This window comes from Amblyraja radiata, chromosome 10 (genome assembly GCF_010909765.2).
Source record: "Amblyraja radiata isolate CabotCenter1 chromosome 10, sAmbRad1.1.pri, whole genome shotgun sequence".
NCBI lineage: Eukaryota > Metazoa > Chordata > Chondrichthyes > Rajiformes > Rajidae > Amblyraja > Amblyraja radiata.
Genome location: NC_045965.1, coordinates 58,239,240 through 58,262,850, shown reverse-complemented (window position 1 = coordinate 58,262,850; position 23,611 = coordinate 58,239,240). Strand labels below are relative to the sequence as shown.

The 23,611-nt window shown below is 38.3% G+C and overlaps 1 protein-coding gene across 1 annotated transcript in view; it reads left to right on the top strand.

Moving 5' to 3' along the window:
- hfm1 (helicase for meiosis 1) overlaps nt 1-23,611 on the top strand; it is a 90,764-nt gene that overhangs the window by 41,077 nt on the left and 26,076 nt on the right. Inside the window, exons 9-23 of the mRNA XM_033027827.1 lie at nt 1,544-1,702; nt 1,817-2,017; nt 2,112-2,200; nt 2,913-2,956; nt 3,033-3,134; nt 6,336-6,481; nt 9,048-9,142; nt 9,580-9,713; nt 10,956-11,003; nt 11,922-12,002; nt 12,096-12,187; nt 17,037-17,143; nt 18,094-18,141; nt 20,199-20,296; nt 20,706-20,840. Of these exons, the coding sequence (XP_032883718.1) occupies nt 1,544-1,702; nt 1,817-2,017; nt 2,112-2,200; nt 2,913-2,956; nt 3,033-3,134; nt 6,336-6,481; nt 9,048-9,142; nt 9,580-9,713; nt 10,956-11,003; nt 11,922-12,002; nt 12,096-12,187; nt 17,037-17,143; nt 18,094-18,141; nt 20,199-20,296; nt 20,706-20,840 (1,579 nt within the window). The remainder of the gene's footprint in view (nt 1-1,543; nt 1,703-1,816; nt 2,018-2,111; nt 2,201-2,912; nt 2,957-3,032; nt 3,135-6,335; nt 6,482-9,047; nt 9,143-9,579; nt 9,714-10,955; nt 11,004-11,921; nt 12,003-12,095; nt 12,188-17,036; nt 17,144-18,093; nt 18,142-20,198; nt 20,297-20,705; nt 20,841-23,611) is intronic.

The following is a 23,611-nucleotide window of genomic DNA, read 5'->3' as shown; positions in this document are numbered from 1 at the left end:
GTCTACAGGACTAGGGAACCAGAAATCCTTGATGAATGTTTGAACAAGCATCCTAACACTGAAAAATTAATAGCTTATATTTATAACACCCTCCTAAACAATGAGGTACCACCGACAGAACCATATAGACACACATGGGGAAATGAATTAGGTCATCCTATAACGAAAGATTTGTGGGACGAAAGTTTACAACATATACATCAATGTTCGTTAAATGTCTGACATGCTTTAATACAATTTAAAATCTTACATAGATTACACTACTCTAAAATAAAACTAAATAGAATCTTCCCACAAATCTCTCCTATTTGTGATAAATATCTACATCTAGATGCTAATTTAACACATACGTTTGCAAATTGTATAAAAATTAAACATTTCTGGATTGATATTTTTGAAATAATTTCAGAAGTTATTAATACAAAACTGGATCCAAACTCAAAATTAATAATACTTGTAATATCAGAGCAAAGTTTAACACTCACAACAAGCCAAAGAAATTTCCTCGACTACAGTATAAACCAGGAAAAAATTAATATTAAAATTTTGGAAAGTCCCTACAACCCCCACAATTAAAATGTGGATTGTGGAAATGTCTGAGACCCTATATCTAGAAAGAATTAGACTTGTCTTAATGGACAAACAAGAACTTTTTGATAAAATATGTGCTCCATTCATTAATTATCTGACGGGATAGATTGGCCCGGCACGAAAACCCAACTGAAACTTGAACTCAGGATTAGATGAAAAGTCATACTTTATAATCTACGAACCTATCTCCAATGACGTATTATAAGTAATCCATTCCACCTTTTTTGTTTTTTTGATATTTGTAACTCTTTATTCTCTCTTTCTCTCTTTTTCTATATAAAAAAAACACTAGAAGTAGAAGTAATCGACAATTGAAAATTTTAATAATGTATGACTGATGTATATGAAAAGTTTTTTTACTATAATATGAACTATACTTTATAATATGTCTACTTCTAATAAAAATATTATTTAAAAAAAAAAAATAATATTCTTGGGGCAAATCTCATGGATTTGCATGATTCTGATTATTCAGCCCATTAAGCAAGCCATTGAAGCCGTACCTACCAGGAAATTAATTAATCTTAAAATTTATTGGCTGTAATCCAGGAAAGGTCAATCTACTTTAACTAACTCAACAGCAGGGCTCTTTTATTCAGGGTTGCTTTAGTATGATGGCCAAGACTTTTCTTGAGCCTCATCAATGCAGAAGAATTTTGTGCAAGTGATATCAAAGAATACATTGCATGCTGCTTGTCATCCTTCTGAATGGTCGATAATGTCCAATCTATTATGTGCTTTATTTTGTTTAGCAATCTGGTTTTGTGGTGCACAAAGACAATGCTATAAACAGTTGAATTTCCAAATATTGCTCATTATAATTTCCTGCTCTTTTCATTGATTAACTATTTATTCTTAAGTTCTGAGAAACTTCAATGCACTTCTAGGCATTTTATATGCATAGATGTTTTTATTTCATTTCTTTTGAAGTGGCAAATTTCTTTTATTGTAGGCTCATGTTGTGAAAGATGAAAGTCGTGGTGCAACCCTTGAAGTAGTTGTCAGCAGAATGAAAACAGTTCAGTTAGCTGTCCTGCGTTCATCTAATCAGCCTGCAGATAAAGCACTGAGATTTGTTGCAGTTTCTGCAACGATTCCAAATGTTGAAGATGTAAGTCTATTCACATCTTAGTGGATAAAATATGATGTCAAAAAGAAAGCAGGATCATTTATTATGATGCGTACATTTAATTTTATTTGTACTACTTTTGTTTTATTTTCTAAGATTGCAGAATGGTTATCAGATGGAAAGGGACCAGGAATTTCCATGAAGATAGATGAAAGTCATCGACCTGTAAAGCTTCGCAAAGTTGTACTTGGATTTCCTTGCTCGAATACTCAATCTGAATTCAAATTTGACCTATGCCTTAATTACAGAACAGCTAGTGTCATCCAGACATACTCTGAACAGAAACCTACTCTTGTGGTAATTTGCTCTTTTAATTCTGATTCAAATTATTTTAAAGTTATCTTATCAATAGTTCAATAACATTTTATTAAAAGTAATTTTTAACTTTTAGTTCTGTGCTACAAGGAAAGGTGTACAGCAGTCTGCATCCATACTTGCAAAAGATGCCAAATTCATTATGACCATGGAACATAAGCAAAGGTAATTCTGAAATCATGTTGAAATGTATATTTTTTGAAGTTTGGAAGTGAATATGTAACTATTTGGAACAGGAAGAAATGTTAAATATTATCCAATATTACGTGACTTTTGATATAATGAGACAATAAATAACTAGTGAATATAAATTAAATAAAGCTTGCATGAAGTCATTTGTTTTTGGTTAGAGATGTTACGTGTGACTATATTAGGTACTAAAACAAAATTGACACATAGCTTTAGGCAAAATACTTGTCTTGTCACATCTATTTATATAATTTGTATGTGACATATATGGAGAGAATGTTGTGATTTGGTTTATGCATTGGGTTAGTAATGACTGTTTTCTTTTCAATGTTTTTTTAATTTGTGAGGAATAATATATGCATAGAATGAAAACGGTAAAAAAAGAATTAGATAAAGTCTCAAAGATAAATCTACCCTAAGTTTGGTGTTTTTTTCCACTTTAATGTGTAAGAGCAATGCGACCCTAGACCTATTTTGAGTGCTATAACAGTGTATGTTTTTTGCTTCATGGTTTACAATATTACGTAATATTAAATTTACAGGGAACATACATAAAGTATGACACTTACATATCTTCATAAGTATTAAAATAAGATCATCCTGAATTTGTTAAGGAAAATCACATTTGATTGTTTCAAAATGTAATTTCTGAATTTATTCTTTTATCCAATTATTCTGAACACAATAGACTGCAAAAATACACAAACTCAATTAAGGATGCAAAGCTCAGAGGTATGTTTTTTTTATATTTTGAATTATTTTATTAAAAAAGCTGCATTCTCTAAAACCTGGACATAAATCTTAATAGATCTATTAACATATGGAGTTGGTTATCATCATGCTGGCATGGATTTATCTGATCGGAAAGCTACTGAAGCTGCCTTTACAGCAGGAGATTTACCAGTACTTTGTAAGTTATATTTTTGTTCCGTCTTTGGGTTCAGAAAGCATTTTTTCTTGTTTTTCTTTTTCTCTTATTTTATTTTCGTTTTTTGTTTACCTTTTTAGGGCAGAATTGCCCAAAGTTAAAGGAGGCAATTTTATCAATCATAATCTAGAGTGCATTATTACTTTCAGATGTCGTAGAAAACAACAGCAATCCTTGGGGATTGCAACGGAGATCCCTTCATTAAGCACCAGCAACCACAAAGTAACGTGCTGCCACATGACTATGCAATCTCATAATTGAACCTAATAAAAAACAACAAACTCTGAAGCAATAAAATAGTTTCTGTAAATTAAACAGATAATACAATACAACAATACAATACAATACAATTCAATTTATTCAATGAGCACTTTACAAAAACAGCATGTTTTTTGAACTCATTAAAAGTCTGATTGTACATTAAGTTGAGTAGTTGCACAAAACAGGGATCAGACGGCCTGCATAGCCCATTGTGGAGATCAGTGCTTGCTTTGTGACTTTATGGAAAGTAAGATTCCCATCAGTAGAAGTGACCTGATCTGCTAGGAGCTGCACATTGCAAATGCATCTGCAGTTCCTTCCTACACAAGAGCAAGAATATTTCTGGATTTACCACATCTCCTCTTAGTCCACTTTTCCCTCGTCCTTTAGACTGCCCTGTCTTTCTGTGTTCAGAACTTACAGAGCTTATATCCTGACAATACTGAAATAAAGTTATTCAGCCAAAAGGATTGCCTCTGAAGGCATGGTACAGTGCCCTCCATAATGTTTGGGACAAAGACCCATCAATTATATATTTGCCTCTGTACTCCACAATTTGAGATTTGCAATGGAAAAAAATTACATGTAGTTAAAGCGCACATTGTCATATTTTATTAAAGGATATTTTTATACATTTTGGTTTCACCGTGTAGAAATTACAGCTGTGAAATTACATTGTCCCCCCATTTCAGGGCACCATAATGTTTGGGACACATGGCTTCACAGGTGTTTGTAATTGCTCAGGTGTGTTTAATTGCCTCCATAATGCGGGTATAAGAGAGCTCTCAGCACCTCGTCTTTCCACCAGTCTTACCATCACCTTTGGAAACTTTTATTGCTGTTTATCAACATGAGGACCAAAGTTGTGCCAATTAAAGTCATAGAAGCCATTATGAGACTGAGAAACAAGAATAAAACTGCCAGAGACATCAGCCAAACCTTAGGCTTACCAAAATCAACTGTTTGCAACATCATTAAGAAGAAAGAGAGCACTGGTGAGCTTACTAATCGCAAAGGGACTGGTAGGCCAAGGAAGACCTCCACAGCTGATGACAGAAAAATTCTCTCTATAATAAAGAAAAATCCCCAAACACCTGTCCGACAGATCAGAAACACTCTCAGGAGTCTGGTGTGGATTTGTCAATGACCACTGTCTGCAAAAGACTTAATGAACAGAAATATAGAGGCTACACTGCAAGATGCAAACCACTGGTTAGCCGCAAAAATACGATGGCCAGTTACAGTTTGCCAAGAAGTACTTAAAAGAGCAACCATACTTCTGGAAAAAGGTCTTGCGGACAGATGAGACGAAGATTAACTTATATCAGAGTCTTGGCAAGAGCAAAGTATGGAGGAGAGAAGGAACTGCCCAAGTTCCAAAGCATACCACCTCATCTGTGAAACACGGTGGTGGGGGTGTTATGGCCTGGGCATGTATGGCTGCTGAAGGTACTGGCTCACTTATCTTCATTGATGATACAATTGCTGATGGTAGTAGCATAATGAATTCTGAAGTGTATAGACACATCCTATCTGCTCAAGTTCAAACAAATGTCTCAAAACTCATTGGCCGGCGGTTCATTCTACAGCAAGACAATTATCCCAAACAATGATCTGAAGAAGGGTTTCGGACCGAAACGTTGCCTATTTCCTTCGCTCCATAGATGCTGCTGCACCCGCTGATGTACCAATGATCCCAAACATACTGCTAAAGCAACAAAGCAGTTTTTCAAAGCTACAAAAATGGTCAATTCTTGAGTGGCCAAGTCAATCACCTGTTCTGAACTCAATTGAGCATGCCTTTTAAATGCTGAAGAGAAAACTGAAGGTGACAAGCCCCCAAAACAAGCATAATCTAAAGATGGCTTCAATACAGGCCTGGCAGAGCATCACCAGAGAAGACACTGAGCAACTGGTGATGTCCATGAATCGCAGACTTCAAGCAGTCATTGGATGCAAAGGATATGCAACAAAATACTAAACATGACTATTTTCATTTACATGACATTGCTGTGTCCCAATCAGGGGGAGTATGTATAAATACTGCTGTAATGTCTACATGGTGAAACCAACATGTATAAAAATGGCCTTTATTGTTCTCAAATTGTGGAGTACAAATAAATGATGGGCCTTTGTCCCAAACTTTAAGGAGGGCACTGCATATTGATTGACATGATTGGTTAAGTGAGGCTTTGGCATTGTCTTCTTAGATTCACAGGTTGCCTTCTTCAGCCTTCTTCCATAGTCGTTATTTGCAATGGAACAGGAAATTTGTGATCATTTAATTCAATTTAAGGGTGGCACGGTGGTGCAGCGGTAGAGTTGCTACCTTACAGCGCTTGCAGCGCCAGAGACTCAGGATCGTTCCCGACTATGGATGCTGTCTGTAAGGAGTTTGTACGTTCTCCCCGTGACCGCGTGGATTTTCTCCGAGATTTTCGGTTTCCTCCCGCACTCCAAAGTAAGATACCCTTGTCAGAATGTGATGATATGTCAAGATCGTCTCTGGCCAGTAGGATACCAATTTTGGCTGCACTTGCACCTGTACAACCCACGGGGAGGGAGGGGTGAGGTGGGGTGTGAGTTGGGGATGCAGTTGTGTGCCACACTGTGTTGCCAGGTCTGTGCGACAGACCTTGATCTCCAGTCATCATAGACCTCCTTACATAGCCTCATTTTACTAAAACACTGGTAGTCAGTGTATGGCAACAAGGACACCATAAACGAATACATGCTCAAACATTCCCACCCCTATGAAATGGAGTGGAAACAAGTCACTCTCCACCATGAGAGACTGTTCCAAAAGACGGTTCCTCAATAATCTGTACACACTAAGGACAACTTAACTTTTAAGAGGCATTGGTTTGTGTTTGAACTTTTCCAAAATGATGATTGACAGTTTTCTTCTGTAATTAATTTCAGTTACTACCAGCACTTTAGCCATGGGAGTTAACTTGCCAGCCCACTTAGTGGTCATTAAATCAACAATGCATTACGCAGGAGGAATGTTTCAAGAATACTGTGAAACTGATATACTTCAAATGATGGGCCGAGCTGGCCGACCTCAGGTGGGCAACACAAAATGCTGGAAGTGATGTAACAAATAATGGATCTTCAGGAATCTGTACTAGGGCCTAACTTTTGCATCATGTATATCAATGACCTGAATGGAAGATTATAAGGCTCGATGTCTAACTTTTCAATTGCATTATTAGAGGATGACAGAGATCCTGATAATATTGGGGGTCTATATGCATATTAAGGGCTTTGCCCTGGAACCCGATCATTACTGTTGGGAAGTTATTTGTCTTGAACTTTAATGCTTGTTCTTTAATCATCCAGGGTGACCAAGTAACATTAAATGTACTAAGGTAGACAAAAGTGCTGGAGAAACTCAGAGGGTGCGGCAGCATCTATGGAACAAAATAAATATTTCCTTCGCTCCATTGATGCTGCCGCACCCGCTGAGTTTCTCCAGCACTTTTGTCTACCTTCGATTTTCCAGCATCTGCAGTTCCTTCTTAAACATTAAATGTATGGTACAGTTTGCACCATAATATTCACCTCTATGTGTGTGTGTGTGTGTGTGTCTGTGTGACTGTCACTTGCATTCTAGGAAGCAATATGTGTGAAACGGCAACTGAAAAATGTGAGGAAGAGCAGAAACTCAGGGAAGGGAAGACCTGCTTGGCCAGCTCTCCACTCCCTCCGATGGTTCCATTGCCTCCACTGCACCCTCTTTTCTTTCCCTTGCTGGCCCTTCTTGAGGCCACATATAAATTATCAGGAAACTAGGTACTGGCAAATCCCCCAAAAAAAATTTGTTGCTGCAGTCTCCCAGACAAGTGGAGAATACTCCACTGTTCTCCTGTTTTGTGTATTGTATTTGGCTGAAGGGCCTGGGTTGTAGGAGTGAGTTATTATTTGCTGGATACCCAATTCTAACCTATTTTTGGACTATTTATGTTTATGTGGCTGATTGAGTTGAGTATCTAGTGCAGTCTGAAGAAGGGTTTCGACCCGAAACGTCACCCATTCCTTCTCTCCAGGTATACTGCCTGTCCTGATGAGTTACTCCAGCATTTTGTGTCTATATACAGAATGTTGATCATGGGAAACAAGTGGTAATGTCATTGAATGGTAAGGGTAGGTGGTTAGACTTTCTTTTGTTGGAGATTGTCATCGTCTTTTGTTATGCAAATATTACTTGCCATTTATCACAGCTAATCCATGCCTTCCTGTGAGGGAATTAGAAACCTTTTCTGGACTGTCTCCAATTGCCTTAAATTCGGGGGTAAAAACCGATCCTGTGACTCAAGGTAGTTTAACCATGCCTTGTTCAGTAAAGGGCCTTTCCCACTTGGGCGTCAATTGCGCATCACGCAGGTGGCGCGCGAGGATTTTGAGAATCCCAAAATCCTGGGGCGCCGCGGCTACTGCTCGTCACTGCCTACGCCACCACGTCTCACCACGCGCCATACGAGCGTAAATGCACTCGTCGTGACGCGTGAATGATGTCGTGTAAATGACGCGCAAATTACGCCCAAGTGGGACAGCCCATTAAGACTTCCCTACTTTTATTCTCCACTCCCCTTGAAATAAATATCACCACAAGCCTTTCCAATTACCTATTTCACCTCGTTGCTGGTCTTCTGTGTTGTCTGAGCAGACCCTCAACTGCTTTTCTTCATTTATATCTACTTTTATTGTACTTTCTCTAAATTAAACAATTTAATATTTTCCCAGTCCGACCCAAAGCTTCACCTATCTATGCTCTCTAGAGATATTTTAGTGTGATGCAAAACGGACACGACATAATGAAACTTTGGTAATGTGTACCAATCATGTACCTCGGTACACGTGACAATAAACTAAACTGAAACTTAAGGTGTTTAGATAAAAAGGTGGTCATTTGATGTGATCACATGATCAAAAGTCATGGTCAGATTTCGTTATCGAGGTGATGAAACTTTTAGAAATATATCCAAAATACTTGGCTACCCTCGACCTCGCAGAATATTAAGGGAGATTTGATTCCTGATTCAAGAAAAGTGGTCCAGGTATTGCAGGATCAAAAGTATGGGAAGAAGCTTTACGGGCCTGTCCCACTTAGGCTATTTTTAGGCATCTGCCGGCGACTGTCAGAGTTATAGCAGGTCGCCGCAAAAACGGCGACTGGACCCCCCTACGATATAAAATTTGAAATTGTTTATAATAAATCTATAAAGAATCATCACTTTAACAACAACAAAAAACCCGAAGTCAGCACCGGCGACAACCAACTGGTGACAACCTACGTTAACCTGTCGACAGCACCTACGTCATTAGAAGTCAAGCTACGCTCATTGGCGTCAAACCCACTGTCAGCGAAAAATTTTCAACATGTTGAAAATCCAGCGGCGACCAGAAAAACGCTACGACTTTTTGGGCGACTGAGGAGACTACTCGCGACCATACAGGCGACATCCCGGCGACCATGTGGCGACAGCCTAGTCGCCTGTAGTCGCCTAAAAAATTGACTAAGTGGGACAGGCCCATAAGTCTGTAAAGGTGACTTCCAGACTCCTTGATGTACACATATAAAGCTATGAAGATTGTTCCCAGTTCTTGAATATTGTCTGCAATTTCTTTCAGTTTGATACCACAGCCACGGTAGTCATAATGACAAGGAATCAAACAAAGGATAAGTACACACAGATGTTAAATGGAGCATATACCATTGAAAGCAGGTAAATCATTCTATATGATAGACAACATATGACAGAAAAGTAGTGTAATTGTTCAATATCATGTTCTGGGACGATATTCAAGGTCATCAACCCGAGATCATCTTGTGTTTCCTTCTGTACAGATGGAGTCTGACCAACTGATCCTCAGAATGTAAAAAAATTATTAATAGTTATATTCAAGAAATCTAAATCATCTAAATATTCTGAAGTTTGGAGGGTGTCCCATTTAATGTAACACCTGAAATTTAATTTCTTTATTGTAAATACATGAAATTTCAGCTGCTACATGCAGCTGATCAAATATTGAAAGATACTTACAAATTCTGCAGATTAATTTCTGGTCTCAATTATTTCCAAAATTGTTTTTACTGGAAGTTCTGGGTGATAAGTATTAAAGTAGATGGATTTTGAAATCTCACATTTCTTTCTATTGGTAGTTTACACAAGCACCTTGTTGAACATTTGAATGCAGAGATAATACTAAATACCATCACTGATGTCAATGTTGCTTTGGAGTGGATACGATCAACATTTCTTTACATTAGAGCTCTTAAAAATCCAAATCATTACGGTAAGATTTAATATTCTTAATAGACGATGTGCCACAGAATTTTGTCTTTCCTTGAACTGGATTTCCCTTCAATGTCTGAGATTATGGTTGTATACCTGCAAATTATGACTGACTAATGTGCAAATTTTAGCAAACATGATTATTAATGGATACAAGCAAACTTCATGCAATTCAACATTTTAGGATGGCAATAAAACGCTGGTCATAATTCCTTTAATTCTGAGGCTATGAACCTCTAGTCCTAAACTCTCCCACTAATGGAAACATCCTCTCCACATCCACTCTATCCAAACCTTTCACTATTCTGTACGTTTCAATGAGTTCCCCCCTCATCAGTACAGGCCTAGTGCCGTCAAACACTCATCATATGTTAACCCACTAATTCCTGGGAACATTCTTGTAAACCTCCTCTGGACCCTCTCCAGAGCCAGCACATCCTTCCTCAAATATGGTGCCCAAAATTGCTCACAAGACTCCAAATGCAGTCTCACTGGTGCCTTATAGAGCCTCAGCATTACATCCCTGTTTTTGTATTCTAGCCCTCTTGAAATAACTGCTGGCATTGCGTTTGCTTTCTTTACTGATTTGGCTTGCAGATTAACTTTTCGGGAATCCTGCACCAGCACTCCCAAGTCCCTTTGCACCGTCGATTTCTGGATTCTCTCCCCATTTAGAAAATGATCTGTGCCTTTATTCCCACTACTAAAATGCATGACTCCACACTTTGCTACACTATATTCCATCTGCCACTTCTCTGCCCACTCTCCCAACCCATCCAAGTTCTTCTGCAGAGTCCCTGTTTTCTCTACACTGTTTTCCCTCCACCTATTTTCGTATCATCTGCAAACTTGCCCACAAAGCCTTCAATTCCTTCATCTAAATCATTAATATACAACGCCGGCTTTAACGCAATGAAGATCTCTCTGATGGAGATATTATTCTGAAGATCAGTGGCGCAGTATTTAGATCGTTTAAAGGAATGCCCACAATGTATTGGATCAGTATCAAAATACAGTATTTTAAAAAAAATTATTAAGTTATCTCTGTTAATATAACAGTAAAGGAATTTCAATGTTGTTATATTAAACTAATAACCAACCAGTTGCTACTTAGTAATAGCCATCCAGCACAATGGGTTTTATTATGATCTAATCATTAAATGTAATATGTTTATGGAAAAATGAAAATAGAAAATTAAAAACTCACCAAAATGTACAATAATCTCAAACATTTTTTCCTGAGGTTTTGCTGCTGGTCTTGACAAAAGTGGAATTGAAGCAAAGTTGCAAGGTACTATATTTAATCTTTGCCATTGAAACAGATTGTGAGTATCTATTTACCAGGAAACACTAAAGAAATCAGTAAATTATTAAATGAGATGAAAGGTGTCTGGAGTGCAATGACTGTAATATAATCGACATTATAATTTACATTGAATAATACCAGTAATGCAAATAAGTATGATGCAAAAGGTTTTACTTTGGTTTGTCAATACAGCTGAGGTCAACCTGACCTTTAATCTTTAATATTTTAGTCAGTTAGAATTAATCAGTTTATTAGTGTGTACTTTGTACTTACAACAACTTGCCTACTAACATTGAGTGTAAGGAAAATCAAAAATCTGCAACCGTTTTAACACCTTTGAATTAAGAAATGGCGAATCTTTGGTTCGGGGAGAGAGATGGGAGTGGGTTTCAGTGTTTGCAGTTAGAATTATAATCCTTGTCATCATATTGATCCATAATCTACCCCTCCTTGTATTTGGAATCTACTCCTGAAATGAAGCCTTTGAGATATTTGTGTTCAGAAATGTTGGTTTGTTTCATATTTTTGAATTTATTTGTTCCATACTTTCATAATTTAGAAACCTCTTAATCATCCATACTTGCGTGACTCAATGTTAATTTGTATTTGAAATCAAGAATATAAAACACCTTGGAGCACTTTGCCATGTCCGAAATGCTACATAAATGAAGATTCTGTCATTGTTGATGCAGGGATGTGCGTAATTTCTAATATCCATTCCAAAAGGGTGGAGCTTTATTTGGATACTCTGGTACAGTCCATTTCAAAGCTGCTATCTCAAATATAGCCTTATTTGCAGTGCTAATGTGAAAAACTGTACATGACTAAAAATCATTTATTCATAAGATTTGACAAACAGGTTATTAAATGAGTAATTAAATGTCTTTCTTATTATTGAAACAGAACTGTGCCTGAAGAATTTGCAGGCATTGGCTTCCATTGGTTTGTTAAGAATGGATGAAGAAATCAATTTCAAACCTACAGGTGAAAGTTTATTTATATCCTTTCTCATAAATTTAACAAAGCATCTCTTGAGGATCAATGCAAAATGGTAACTTTTTCTTTTACCTTTAATAGAAACGGGGAAATTAATGGCCCGCTATTCCATTGCATTTGAAACAATGAAACTCTTCTTCTTGGTCAATGGAAATGAAAATCTTACTGAACTGGTAATTAATTAAAAAAATACCAGAATCATCTAATAGATTTTTTAAATGAAGAAGCTTTTATTTTGTGTTGCAATTTGTGAAAAGAGTGCGTGTAGTGGTATAGTGGTTAAGTTGCTGAGTTAATTGCCAAAGTTTAGGGATGCATATTCTAAAATGGTAGCTGGGAGATTCAAATTCAAATGTTGAGAGATATTGCACAGTGGAGTAGAGGTAGTATGGCTCCAGTGACTCAGCATTCGATCTTGGTCTGGTGCTGCTTTTGATGAATTTGCATGTGCTCCCTGTGATTATGTGTGTTTTCCCCCAGTGGCTACAGTTAATTGATTTTTACATTGATTGGTTAGAGTAAATTACATGGAAATATGTGGGTGAATGGGATTCTGTGCTATTTATCTGGCATTGATTTTACAGGCCAAATGGCTCCTATGTAAAAATGGAATCTTCCATATGTGTGTGTGTGTTATATATTTATATATAATCAATTTCCAACCTCATATTTGTTATGTACAAATAAGAGAAATTTGAGCATATCAGTATCAATAAAATAGGCAAAAACCCCTAAAGACTTGGGTGGAAAGATTAACTACTAGATGAGGTGGGATTAGTGTAAAAGTACCTTAAATAAGGGCCCGATGATCAGCACAAACTAAGTGGGCCTATGTCTTAGGTTTAGCAAAGGGATAACAAATAATGAAGAAATAGAGATTACAATCCAATACATTAGCCCAGAATTTCCATGAGAAAGCTGACAGTTGTGTGCAAAATTCCCTCTAACACATACAGATATTGGGGACTCTCACAAGGTTATCAGTTCCCGAGTACTTGCATCAACTGACACATGATAAATGACCCCATTAAATGATCAGCAGAAGGGAATGGTTGGGAAGGTTAGAAGCAAGTTATTTTATATTTGATTAAATATATCTAAGGATGGAAATTTTGTGGGTCATATATATTCACAAACATTCAAGCTCTTTGAAATGCTTCAGCTTAGGCTTCATTTAATGTCTCTCAAAGTATTTCTAGTTGTGCAGGGGCATTCAGGGTTAGAACCCTGCTGATCAGCCCAAAGAAAGCTTCCTTGCAGACGTATATGTGTCTTTTTACAATACTGCACACAAAAATGTGACAAAAGGGGTCAAATTTCAAATTCCTTCAAAAAAGTTGACAAGCACTTTATTGGGTTCATGACTAACATCAACAAAAAACTAGTATTAACAAAAAATATAAGAAAATATAGCACATTGATTGCAAGTTTCCGAAAATGGCATCAGAATACACAAATACATTTAGTGTAACGGTTGTCGCGTGGTGTCCACCAGTGACCTGGTTGGCACAGTATGTGCACGTATTTCTTATTCCTTTCTATGTTTATGAATACCACATGGAACAATAAAATTGCAAACACCGTTTCCACTTCATTCACCTGATCATGTAGTAGAATACTGCAACCATCTGAGTGGACACCACAACGCGCGTTACACATCATACACACAAACGTACATTGTGGTGGACACAAAAAGGTTTGCAGTCCCAGAAAATGCACGTTACATTATTAGCGAAAATCAAACATTTTCACCAATGTGATCTAAACGGTACATTACCTTATGGATTTGAGGTATATCGATGGCCGATGATTCCTCAGAACATTTGATTTGGGCTGATTTTTTGGTAAATAAAATGTCTCCGTAACGGTCGTTGCGGAGCTTCGCGAAGTTGACACGAAGGAATGAAGTTAGCGACTCGGTCCGTACGAAAGGTAAACAAGGGACAGTGTGTTGCCAAATTGAAGATTGGCTCAGTTTCTTAGTTTTGATGACCAATTTATGTCCAAAAATTATTTTTAAATTTATTTTAAAAAGTCGGAAAATATATCATAAATGGTCGTTGCGTTTTTGACACCACATTATTTTTGATATATTAAATTGGAAAATAAGAAAAAATAATGAACTCACCTAAAAATCGCTACTACCATAGGATACCTCGTTGCGTTTTTGAAAAGCATTGGAGGTTTAACTTACGGAGGTACCGACCCCGATAATGGTCGTTGTGACAATGGACACCAAGCACAACGACTGTTACGGGATCTTTACTGCACTGTATTATGTTTATGTTACTGTATTTTTCTCCTGGTATTGACGAAGATATTTCCCTAGATCATTATCAAAACATATATGTATGAGGGGCCATATGAAGTTTATTTATGAATTAAATATTCATGACTAAATGTGGCAGCGTTTTTAATGTCACATTTTTGGTGTCCAAATTGGTGGTAAAACAATGAAGATTTGACTGTCATGAAAAAAGTTTTTGACTTTCGGTCTTGAAGATCTAATTTATATCTTATTTATAAGGTTTCACATGATGGGTAGATTTTTGTTAAGAACAGTGTATTGGTGTAAAAAACTGAATAATATTCTTGTTCGTCAAAATCTCTCCAGTATTGTAAAAAGATACATATGGAAGGGGCCTATTCCAGGTATGAGAGTTGCAACAGATAGACATCCTGCACTCATAAGTGACAGACAGCTCTATAGAAATACTGAGCCATTGCTTGAATGGATGACTAATGTATTCATATGGTTTGTCACTGATTTACGCAGTTCAAGATTGAAATGTGCACAAAACTGCAATATTTTGGGGACTTTGTCGTACCAGGTCCACCACTGATTTTCCGGTGTCCTTGGTTCCAGAGCGTTGCTGATTTATCCATTTTGCTGGGACAATAGAATAGAATAGAATAGAATAGAATAGAATAGAATAGAATAGAATAGAATTACCTTTATTGTCATTCAGACCTTACGGTCTGAACGAAATTTCGTGCCTGCAGTCATACATACAATAGTACAATAATAAACAACAATAAACACAAATTAACATCCACCGCAGTGAGTCCTCCAAGCACCTCCTCACTGTGGTGGAGGCAAAAATCTTAGGGCTGCAGTCTCTTCCCTCCTCTTCTCCCTCTGCGCTGAGGCGATTCCCCACCGGGCGATGGTATAAACAAGTCCCGCGGCTCACCGAACCCCACAAACGGGCCGGCTCAAACACCGCGGCCCGGGGTGGTCGAAGCTGCCGCCCTCCAGTCCAGCGGACGCAGCCGCTGGCCCGCGGCTGAACCCCGGACTCAGGTCACAGCCGCCAGAATGCTGTTCCAGCCACCGGAGCATCGTTCCAGCCCCGAGCCGGATCGCCCTCACGTGAGTGCCGTTCCTCCCTTGAGCTGGGCCGCTCCAACGGGAGTGCCATTCCACCCCCGAGCTGGGCCGCTCCGACGGGAGCGCCATTCCACCCTCGAGCTGGGCCGCTCCGACGGGAGCGCCGTACCTCCCTCAAGCTGGGCCGCTCCGACGGGAGCGCCATTCCACCCTCGAGCTGGGCCGCCCCGACGGGAGCGCCACAGCCCCTCACGGGAGAGTCTCAGTCCCGCGCCAGGCCGCCCTCACGGGAGCGTCACAGCCCCTCACGGGAGCGCCGTTCCAGCCCCGAGCCGGACCGCCCTCACGGGAGCGAGCCCAGGGCAAGTCCTGACTGGGTCTGCCTCCGGAGTCTCGAGGTCGCCAGCTCCGCCATTAGGCCTCAGCGCAGACGGAGGCAGAGAAGGGGGATACGACAAAAAAAGTCGCATTCCCCCGAAGGGAGAGACAGCAAGCCCCGTTTCAACCCCCCACCCCACCCCCCCCCCACATAAACACAACCTAAAAACCAAAAACTTAACTGGACAAAACGAAAAAAAACAACACAAAAAGTAAAAACAAACGGACTCCAGGGCAGCACCGCCACTTCCGGATAGACGTCATGGCATCTGAGAGGAGCCAAATGTTACCTGAACAGTTCACCTCGGCCATCGGGGGACCAAGATACCGGTCCGCAAAGTTGGCCTCTGAAGTCGGCTATGGGAAAGGATCTGCCGGCTTCGGCCAGGGTGGAGTTCCAGAGCCTCGGCCGCAAGGGGCAAATTCGATCCACCAATCGTAAATCTGGCCGCGGAAGTCCCAATGAGGTTACGATTGGCCGTTTCACCCGGCCAAGGCACCAAATATTTGGGGGGACCTCTGGGGGGGATTTCAAGTGCACTCTCGTAATTTTGTCCGGGTTAACGGAGGTGTCGGACATCAGTTGCCAGAAAATCGGTGGTGGACCCGTATTTATTTATTGATCATTTTTTCTAAAGTGGAAATAAATTGCAGATTTTTTTCTGTTTTCTTGCAAGAAAATAATATGTGCTGTCGATAGGGTTATTAGCATACGAACGGTGTAATATTTAAAAAATGCACAGGTACTTTAAGAGAGATAGCAATAGGCTATTATTTCTCTCACACTTATTCTGCCATTTAATTTCAAAGCGCAGGAGGATGAGGGGAGATCTTATAGAGGTGTACAAAATCATGAAAGGAATAGATCGGGTAGATGCACAGAGTATTTTGCCCTGTGTATGGGAATCGAGGACCAGAGGACATAGGTTCAAGTAGAAGGGGAAAAGATTTAATAGGAATCCGAGGGGTAACTTTTTCACACAAAGGGTGGTGGGTGTATAGAACAATCTGCCACAGGAGGTAGTTGAGGCGGGGATTATCCCATCATTTAAGAAACAGTTCGACAGGTACATGGATAGGACAGGTTTATAGGGATATGGACCAAGCGCAGGCAAGTGGGACTGGGGTAGCTGGGACATTGTTGGCCAGTGTGGGTGAATTGGGCTGAAGGACCTGGTCCCACACTGTATCACTCTATGACTCCACCTGAAAAAAAAGAAACTTTTCAGCTGTAATTGACAATTTGGTATGTAGTTGTAGTCAAAGTATATCTCTTGAGATATTTTAAATCATGCAATATATTTATATAATAGGTCACAATAATCTCCAGATGCAAGGAATTTGCAGATATTCAACTAAGGGTCAATGAGAAGAAAGTTCTTAATACTCTGAACAAAGACAAAAACAGAGTCACCATCAGGTAATGCCAATCATGTTCTTTACAACTCCTGGATATTTACAGATGCTCTGACAATATGTGAGATAAACATACACTTAAGAAAGATGGGAATTATTGTAAGATGATTTGACAAGGGTACGTGTGAGGTGCTTTGGATTATGAATTGCATTTGCATTAGCAATTAATCTAAAACTTTAAGAAACTCTTTTAAAAGTGACTGATTTAGATACCTTCTATGGGGAATTTAATTTTACCAGTGTTGAAATGTATAAATAAGGTTTGCCACCTTTAATTTTGAAATTTGCAAAGGACACAAAACATGGAAGTATGACCATCCATAAGGAGCATGTTAGTGAGCAATTATAAAGATGATTGGTGAGATAACACCTGGTGTATTGTGTACAGTTTCGGTCTTCCTTACCTAAAGAAAGATAGAATTCCATATAAGGATGCAACAAATATTCACTGAATTGATTCCAGAGATGTGAGCCACATGAAGAGAGATTGGGTGGACTGGGTATCTCTTTATTCTCTGAAATTTGGGTAAATGAGTGGCAATCCCATTGAAACCTCTAAACTTCCTACAGACTTGACAGATAGGAATAAGGGAGGATAGAACCAGGAGTCACAATCTCAGAATAGCGAGTAGGCCATTTAGGACTGAGATGAGGAGAAATGAATTTACACAGAGTATTGTGAATCTTTTTAATTCTGTACCCCAAAGAGTTCGTAATTCATTCATTGAGTTCATTCAAAACTGATCAATCAATTTCTAAGTATGGAAGGATATGAGGATTTTGCATAAAACTGGAGCAGAGAGAAATTAGCCTTTACAAGTTTTCCCGCAGTTAGTAATATAATAGTTATTTTCAAAATAATATATCATCACAATTTTCCCCTGTGATAGAGTTACTTATTTTATACATGGTTAAACATTAACTGTCTTAATGTTCCACCAATCTTTAATGTAGGTTTCCTATAGAAGGAAAGATTAAAACAAATGAAATGAAAGTTTACTGGTAAGACATTTTGCAAACATGTTGTTTATTTAACACATTGTTTATATATCTGAATGATAAGAGAACTAGCTTCACCATCTAGACATTATTGGATAAGCTGTTTAGTATAAAGTTAGCAAATGCAAAGGAACAGATTTGCCCTACTCCAGGTCATATACCTAGATGGATTTTTAAGTTCAAGGCTAGTTTGGGAATTGAATTAAACAGATGAATTTATAGTTCTTCAGCCCGAGCAAGATACAGTCTTCAGTGGAAGTTATCCAATCGCACCAGGGTGAACAATTTCAAGACAGCTTATTAGGCTACAGCCTTCCCATCACAACGGCAGGTTCTTTATTACTGCATCTGCTGACCCTTTCAGAATGCCGTTGCACCCCCTCCCAAATATTGGACTTTATATCTTTATGAAGATGAATTGAAATAAATTCAAAAAAAATTCGAGGTCTTTATGGAACAAGATTAAAAAACAAAAGAGGATACTTTCTGCTGAATGGCAACCATGTAACATCCTTTCCAAATTATTAGCCTTTTGGTTGTGTGTTTGGAGTCAAATTAACATTTATTCACAAACATATCCTTGCACCTCCCTACTCACTGGCCACCCTAAACTATCATGAATCACTGGCACAACAGGCAGCATGTGCAGAGCAAAAAATTGTAGATGCTAAAAATCTGAAACAGAAAATGATGGAAGATTTCAGGTCAGGCATCATCACAGGAAAGACAAACAGAATCAATGTTGTAGGTCAAGGGCCCTGCATCATAACTGGAAGAGTGAGAAATCAAGCATATTTTAAAGTACATAGAGGCAGGAACGGAGATAATATATCTCAAATCTATTTTTAAAGTCAGATGCAAATAATGTAGGAAAAGAAAAGAAGCACAATTGAAATAGAAAGGTAGCGCCACATCTGCGGGGGAGAAAGATGAGATGCTGTTATGAGCCTGTGCTGGATATCATTAGGGCAATATAAGAGGCTGAAGTCAGAAGGATCAGAGAGGGAGGAGAACACTATACTTGTTCTGGTGAGAGGGGCTGAGAGCAGAAGTGGGGAGACAGGATTGAGGAGCCAATTAATTATGGTCGAGTCAAATGTATAATTAAGGAGAAGGGAAGACATTTTAAAGACACTGATGAAGAAAGGCTCATTTCGGAGTGATTATATAGATACACTAGAATAGAATGGGATCCTTACAGGAGGGAGGATGGGAGGAGTTTTAGCCAATCTGACAGCCAGTGCTGATGGTCCTATAATGGATATTGGTAGCTGAGATGGAAATGTTAAGAAGTGAAAGGGAAGAGAGAGCACAATGAAAATTGTTGGCAAAAGTAATGAAAAGTTTTAGTTCTGTACAAGTATAGGTGGCAGTACCAGTCTTCATTGTAATGGAAAAAAAGTTGAGGAAGGGGCCCTTAACAGGACTGAAACTATGACTGTATAGATGTCCAACTACGCGACAAAGTTGCACTGAATTTTCTCATAAGGGCCTTCAAGATTAACTGGTCTGGAGCAATTTTGCCTTGGACAATGCTTTAATTCAGCAGATTGTTGAAACTGAGTGCTGAGCCATTTAAGTTTGGAGTTCATGAATGGAATAAATCAAGTAGGTACACAAAAATGCAGGAGAAACTCAGTGGGTGTAGCAGCATCTATGGAGCGAAGGAGATATGCAACGTTTCGGGCCGAAACCCTCCTTCAGAACAAATCAAGTAATTTTGTGCCAAATCTGTCACAAAGAGTGGCAGATTTCCTTCCCTGGATGACATTAGTGAATCTTTTTTTATAACAATTCAATAATTTTGGGATCATTGTTGTTCAGACCTTCTTTGAAATTCCAGATTATTAATTGAACTTCAATTCCATAGCTACCGTGCTGTGATTTGAACATATTTCTGGATCTTTAGTTCGTATATCTGGATTCTTGGTCTGCTAACTTAACACCCCATTGTACCTTTCTCGTGATCATTCGAGTGCTACTACAGTATTTTTATTCCTTTGTTTTTTTAAAATAATTATTTTGCTTTGTTAACTGCAAATATATTTCATGTTTTACAGTCTAATACAAGCCCAGTTAGGTTGTATTCCCATTCAAGAATTTGCATTAACTCAAGACACGGCCAAGATATTTAAATGTGGCGTAAGAGTCACCAAATGTAAGCAGAAACAAAATGTTGCCCTTTGCACTGTATATTGTTTGCAGTTCTTTCCTAATTGCTAGAAAAGTATTAAAATTATATGTTCACCAAGTATAAATGTTGAACATTAATCATGAGTACTGGCAATCTAACTTTAATTATGAATACAAATAGATTAGTAGTGCTTTCACAAAATCACCCATCCACCACAATCTTGCTAAATTTGTTTATTTTTACCCCAGTTTACATACTGCCTATAAACAATTAAAAAGTAAGAATGGAAATTAGATATTGAATCTGGAACTGGATTCATGTTTGTTTTGTTGCATTCTTAATACTTACAAACTAATGTGTGAAGGTACATTAAAGAATGAAACATTTACTGTGCCTTCTAATTAACTATGTTGTGTAAATGCTTAACCAACAGGCCTTTCAGAATTACTTATGCAACAAGACAAGAAGAACTTTTCAACATTGTTGAATTCACTGATCTTAGCCAAATGTTTTAGGGCTAAACTTTGGGAGAACTCCTCGTATATATCAAGACAACTTGAAAAAATCGGTATGTTTATATCAAAATAATGTTGTTAGAAAGCTTATTCTTTTACTTTCATAGCATTTACATTTCATAAATTAATTAAAGTTACTGGTAGTGAACTTTACATTGTATTATCTGTATGACAAGTCGTTGCCTGTAAATTTATCCCAAGTCAGTGAAATAAATATGGTGCTTAGTATTGACTGGATACTCTGCAATTTTGTTGAAACTCTTCCAGAATTAAATCGAATTTTGGAAACCAGATATCAGGCATTTCACCCATGCAATTTTTTTCTGTTCCTCATTAACCAACTGCAACCCATTTAGTATGGTATTTAATATTCATAGCTTCCCCTTAAAAACTACATTTTGATTATTCCTTGTGGTAGTGAATTTTACCTTTGAACCATTCTCTGGGTTGGGAAATTCATCCTTTATCCTCCACAAGATTTAGTAGTGACTATCTTATGTATAATGGCATCTGGTTTTAGTCACCCAGAAATGGAAATAGTTTCTTTATCCAGTTTATTAAACAAATATGTTTTGTGAAGATCATTATGTAACCCTTCTACCTGGCGAAGAGAAACTTAATTTGTTCAATCCCTCCTGATATTTACAATTTCTAAGTTTTCTTCTATTGCCCATGATCTGCTTTGTAACTTATTGTGCCTCTAAATCCTTTGCACAGTATATGTAAACAATAACTATGTACTTTCAGCCAACTGTTGCCAAGCCATTGTTAAAATTACCCTCATTGAAATAACTTCTTTCTTCATCACCAAGTGTTGTCATGTAGTTAAAAGCGGCAGCTGCTTTAATACATCAAAAGCTCAAGGTCCCACATAGCATCATGGAATTATTTAGTATTTTGATGGTGTTGTTTGAGATGGGATGTTTTTTCCAGACATGAGTGGAGTCCTTCTCTCATGGATAGGTATGTGATGTAAGGGAGTGAAAGGAGCATGTGAAGTGTCAACTTACCATCCCAGCTTAAAGGTGTTATGAAAACACAAGATTGAATTAGTACTGCAATGAAAAATGAATTCATATTATATGATCAAGTCTCAACATTAGGCCCTTAGCCCACCATGTCTGGGTCTGAGGCAAGACTAGTACTACTGAACAATGCTGACACATGGAGCATTTTATTTTTGTTTGAGAGAAAAACAGTTTGTTGTTTAGGCATTCCCAGTGCTGGGTCCAGTCAATAGCAAACAGCTAGCTGAATGCTGGAAAAGAGGCAGAGAGAGAGAGAGAGAGAGTGCAAAATAAATGTCATTTGTACCCTTTTCTAGAGAATGCAATACCTTGGGGGAAATAATCAGTTCCGTGTGGGGAAAATTACATGAGATCCAAGGCCTTTTAAACAATAAATGCCAGAATTCCCAGAGTAGCCCAAGAACTGCTCCAAATGCTTATCCCTGAGGCAAAAATCAATAACTCGTGGAGTACATGTGTTTTAGGGCCTAGTCTATGAGTGATGACATTTGCAAATATATTTCTCAAGGAGAAATTTATGATGATAAAGTATCTTAAACTATTTAGTTTGCCCTGCAGTCAGACAGACACAAAATATTGCATCCAAAGTTCATTAATTTCACATGTTGGTTTGGTCATTTCTCATAAGAATCTAATATAAGAAATAGCCTCCTGAGCCTATTTTGCTGTTAAATATGATCATGGTTGCTCTAATCTTGGCCTCAGTTCCACTTTGCTGCCTGTTCTCCACAACTCCTGATGTTCCTATAGACCTAGAAGCACTTTGTTTTGTCCTATATATAGTAGAAAAATAACCTATAGTGTCATTGAACAAGCCTAATAACTAATATTATAGTTTGGTGTCGTTTAAAAAAAGTCATACTCTGCCTGTGAGGATTCTAGACATGTATTTTGTATTCTAAAGCCACTACCAAATTAGAAGATCTTGTTGGCAAATACAATCCAAAAAACACATATTTGTAAAAATATCCTAATAGGTTCTAAGTACAAGGTGTTTATGAAATCATAATTGCAGCACTGCATGGAGTTTTGGTTTCCCTATGTACCAACCTTTTGAATTGAAGTACGCAATGGTGGTGTAGCAACAAAACTATCTTGTATACATAAGCCCATTCACCTTCACCACCATAGTATTCCATTGCACACAAAGCCCAAGAACCATTGGGATTTCCACGTGGTCACATAGAAACATCAAGGTGTAGACCATTCGGCCCTTCGAGCCAGCACCTCCATTCAATATGATCATGCCTGATCATCCAAAATCAGTATCCCGTTCCTGCTTTCTCCCCATATCCTGTGATTCCATTAGCCCTAAGAGCTGGATCTAACAGTCTCTTGAAAACATCCAATGAATTGGCCTCCACTGCCTTCTGTGGCAGAGAATTCCACAGATTCACAACTCTCTGTGTGAAAATGTTTTTCCTCATCTCAGTCCTAAATGGCCTACCCCTTATTCTTAAACTGTGACCCCTGGTTCTGGACTCCCCCAACATAGGGAACAGTTTTCCTGCATCTAGCCTGTCCAATCCCTTAAGAATTTTATGTTTCTTCTCATCTCATTCTCATCCTTCTAACTATAAGTCCAGTCGACCCATTCTTTCAATCACATATGGGCTTCGAGACTTGATCGGCTGAGGATGAGCATTGGAGGTTCCGATCACCTCAGAATCATATGCGATGGACATCTCTGCCAAGGGATGAATACAAATTGTAAAGGGAATCTGACTGTAGGAGAATCCATTTGTTGCATTCCACTGTCACAAACCAGATCAGATAGATGTCTAACTTGGATGTAA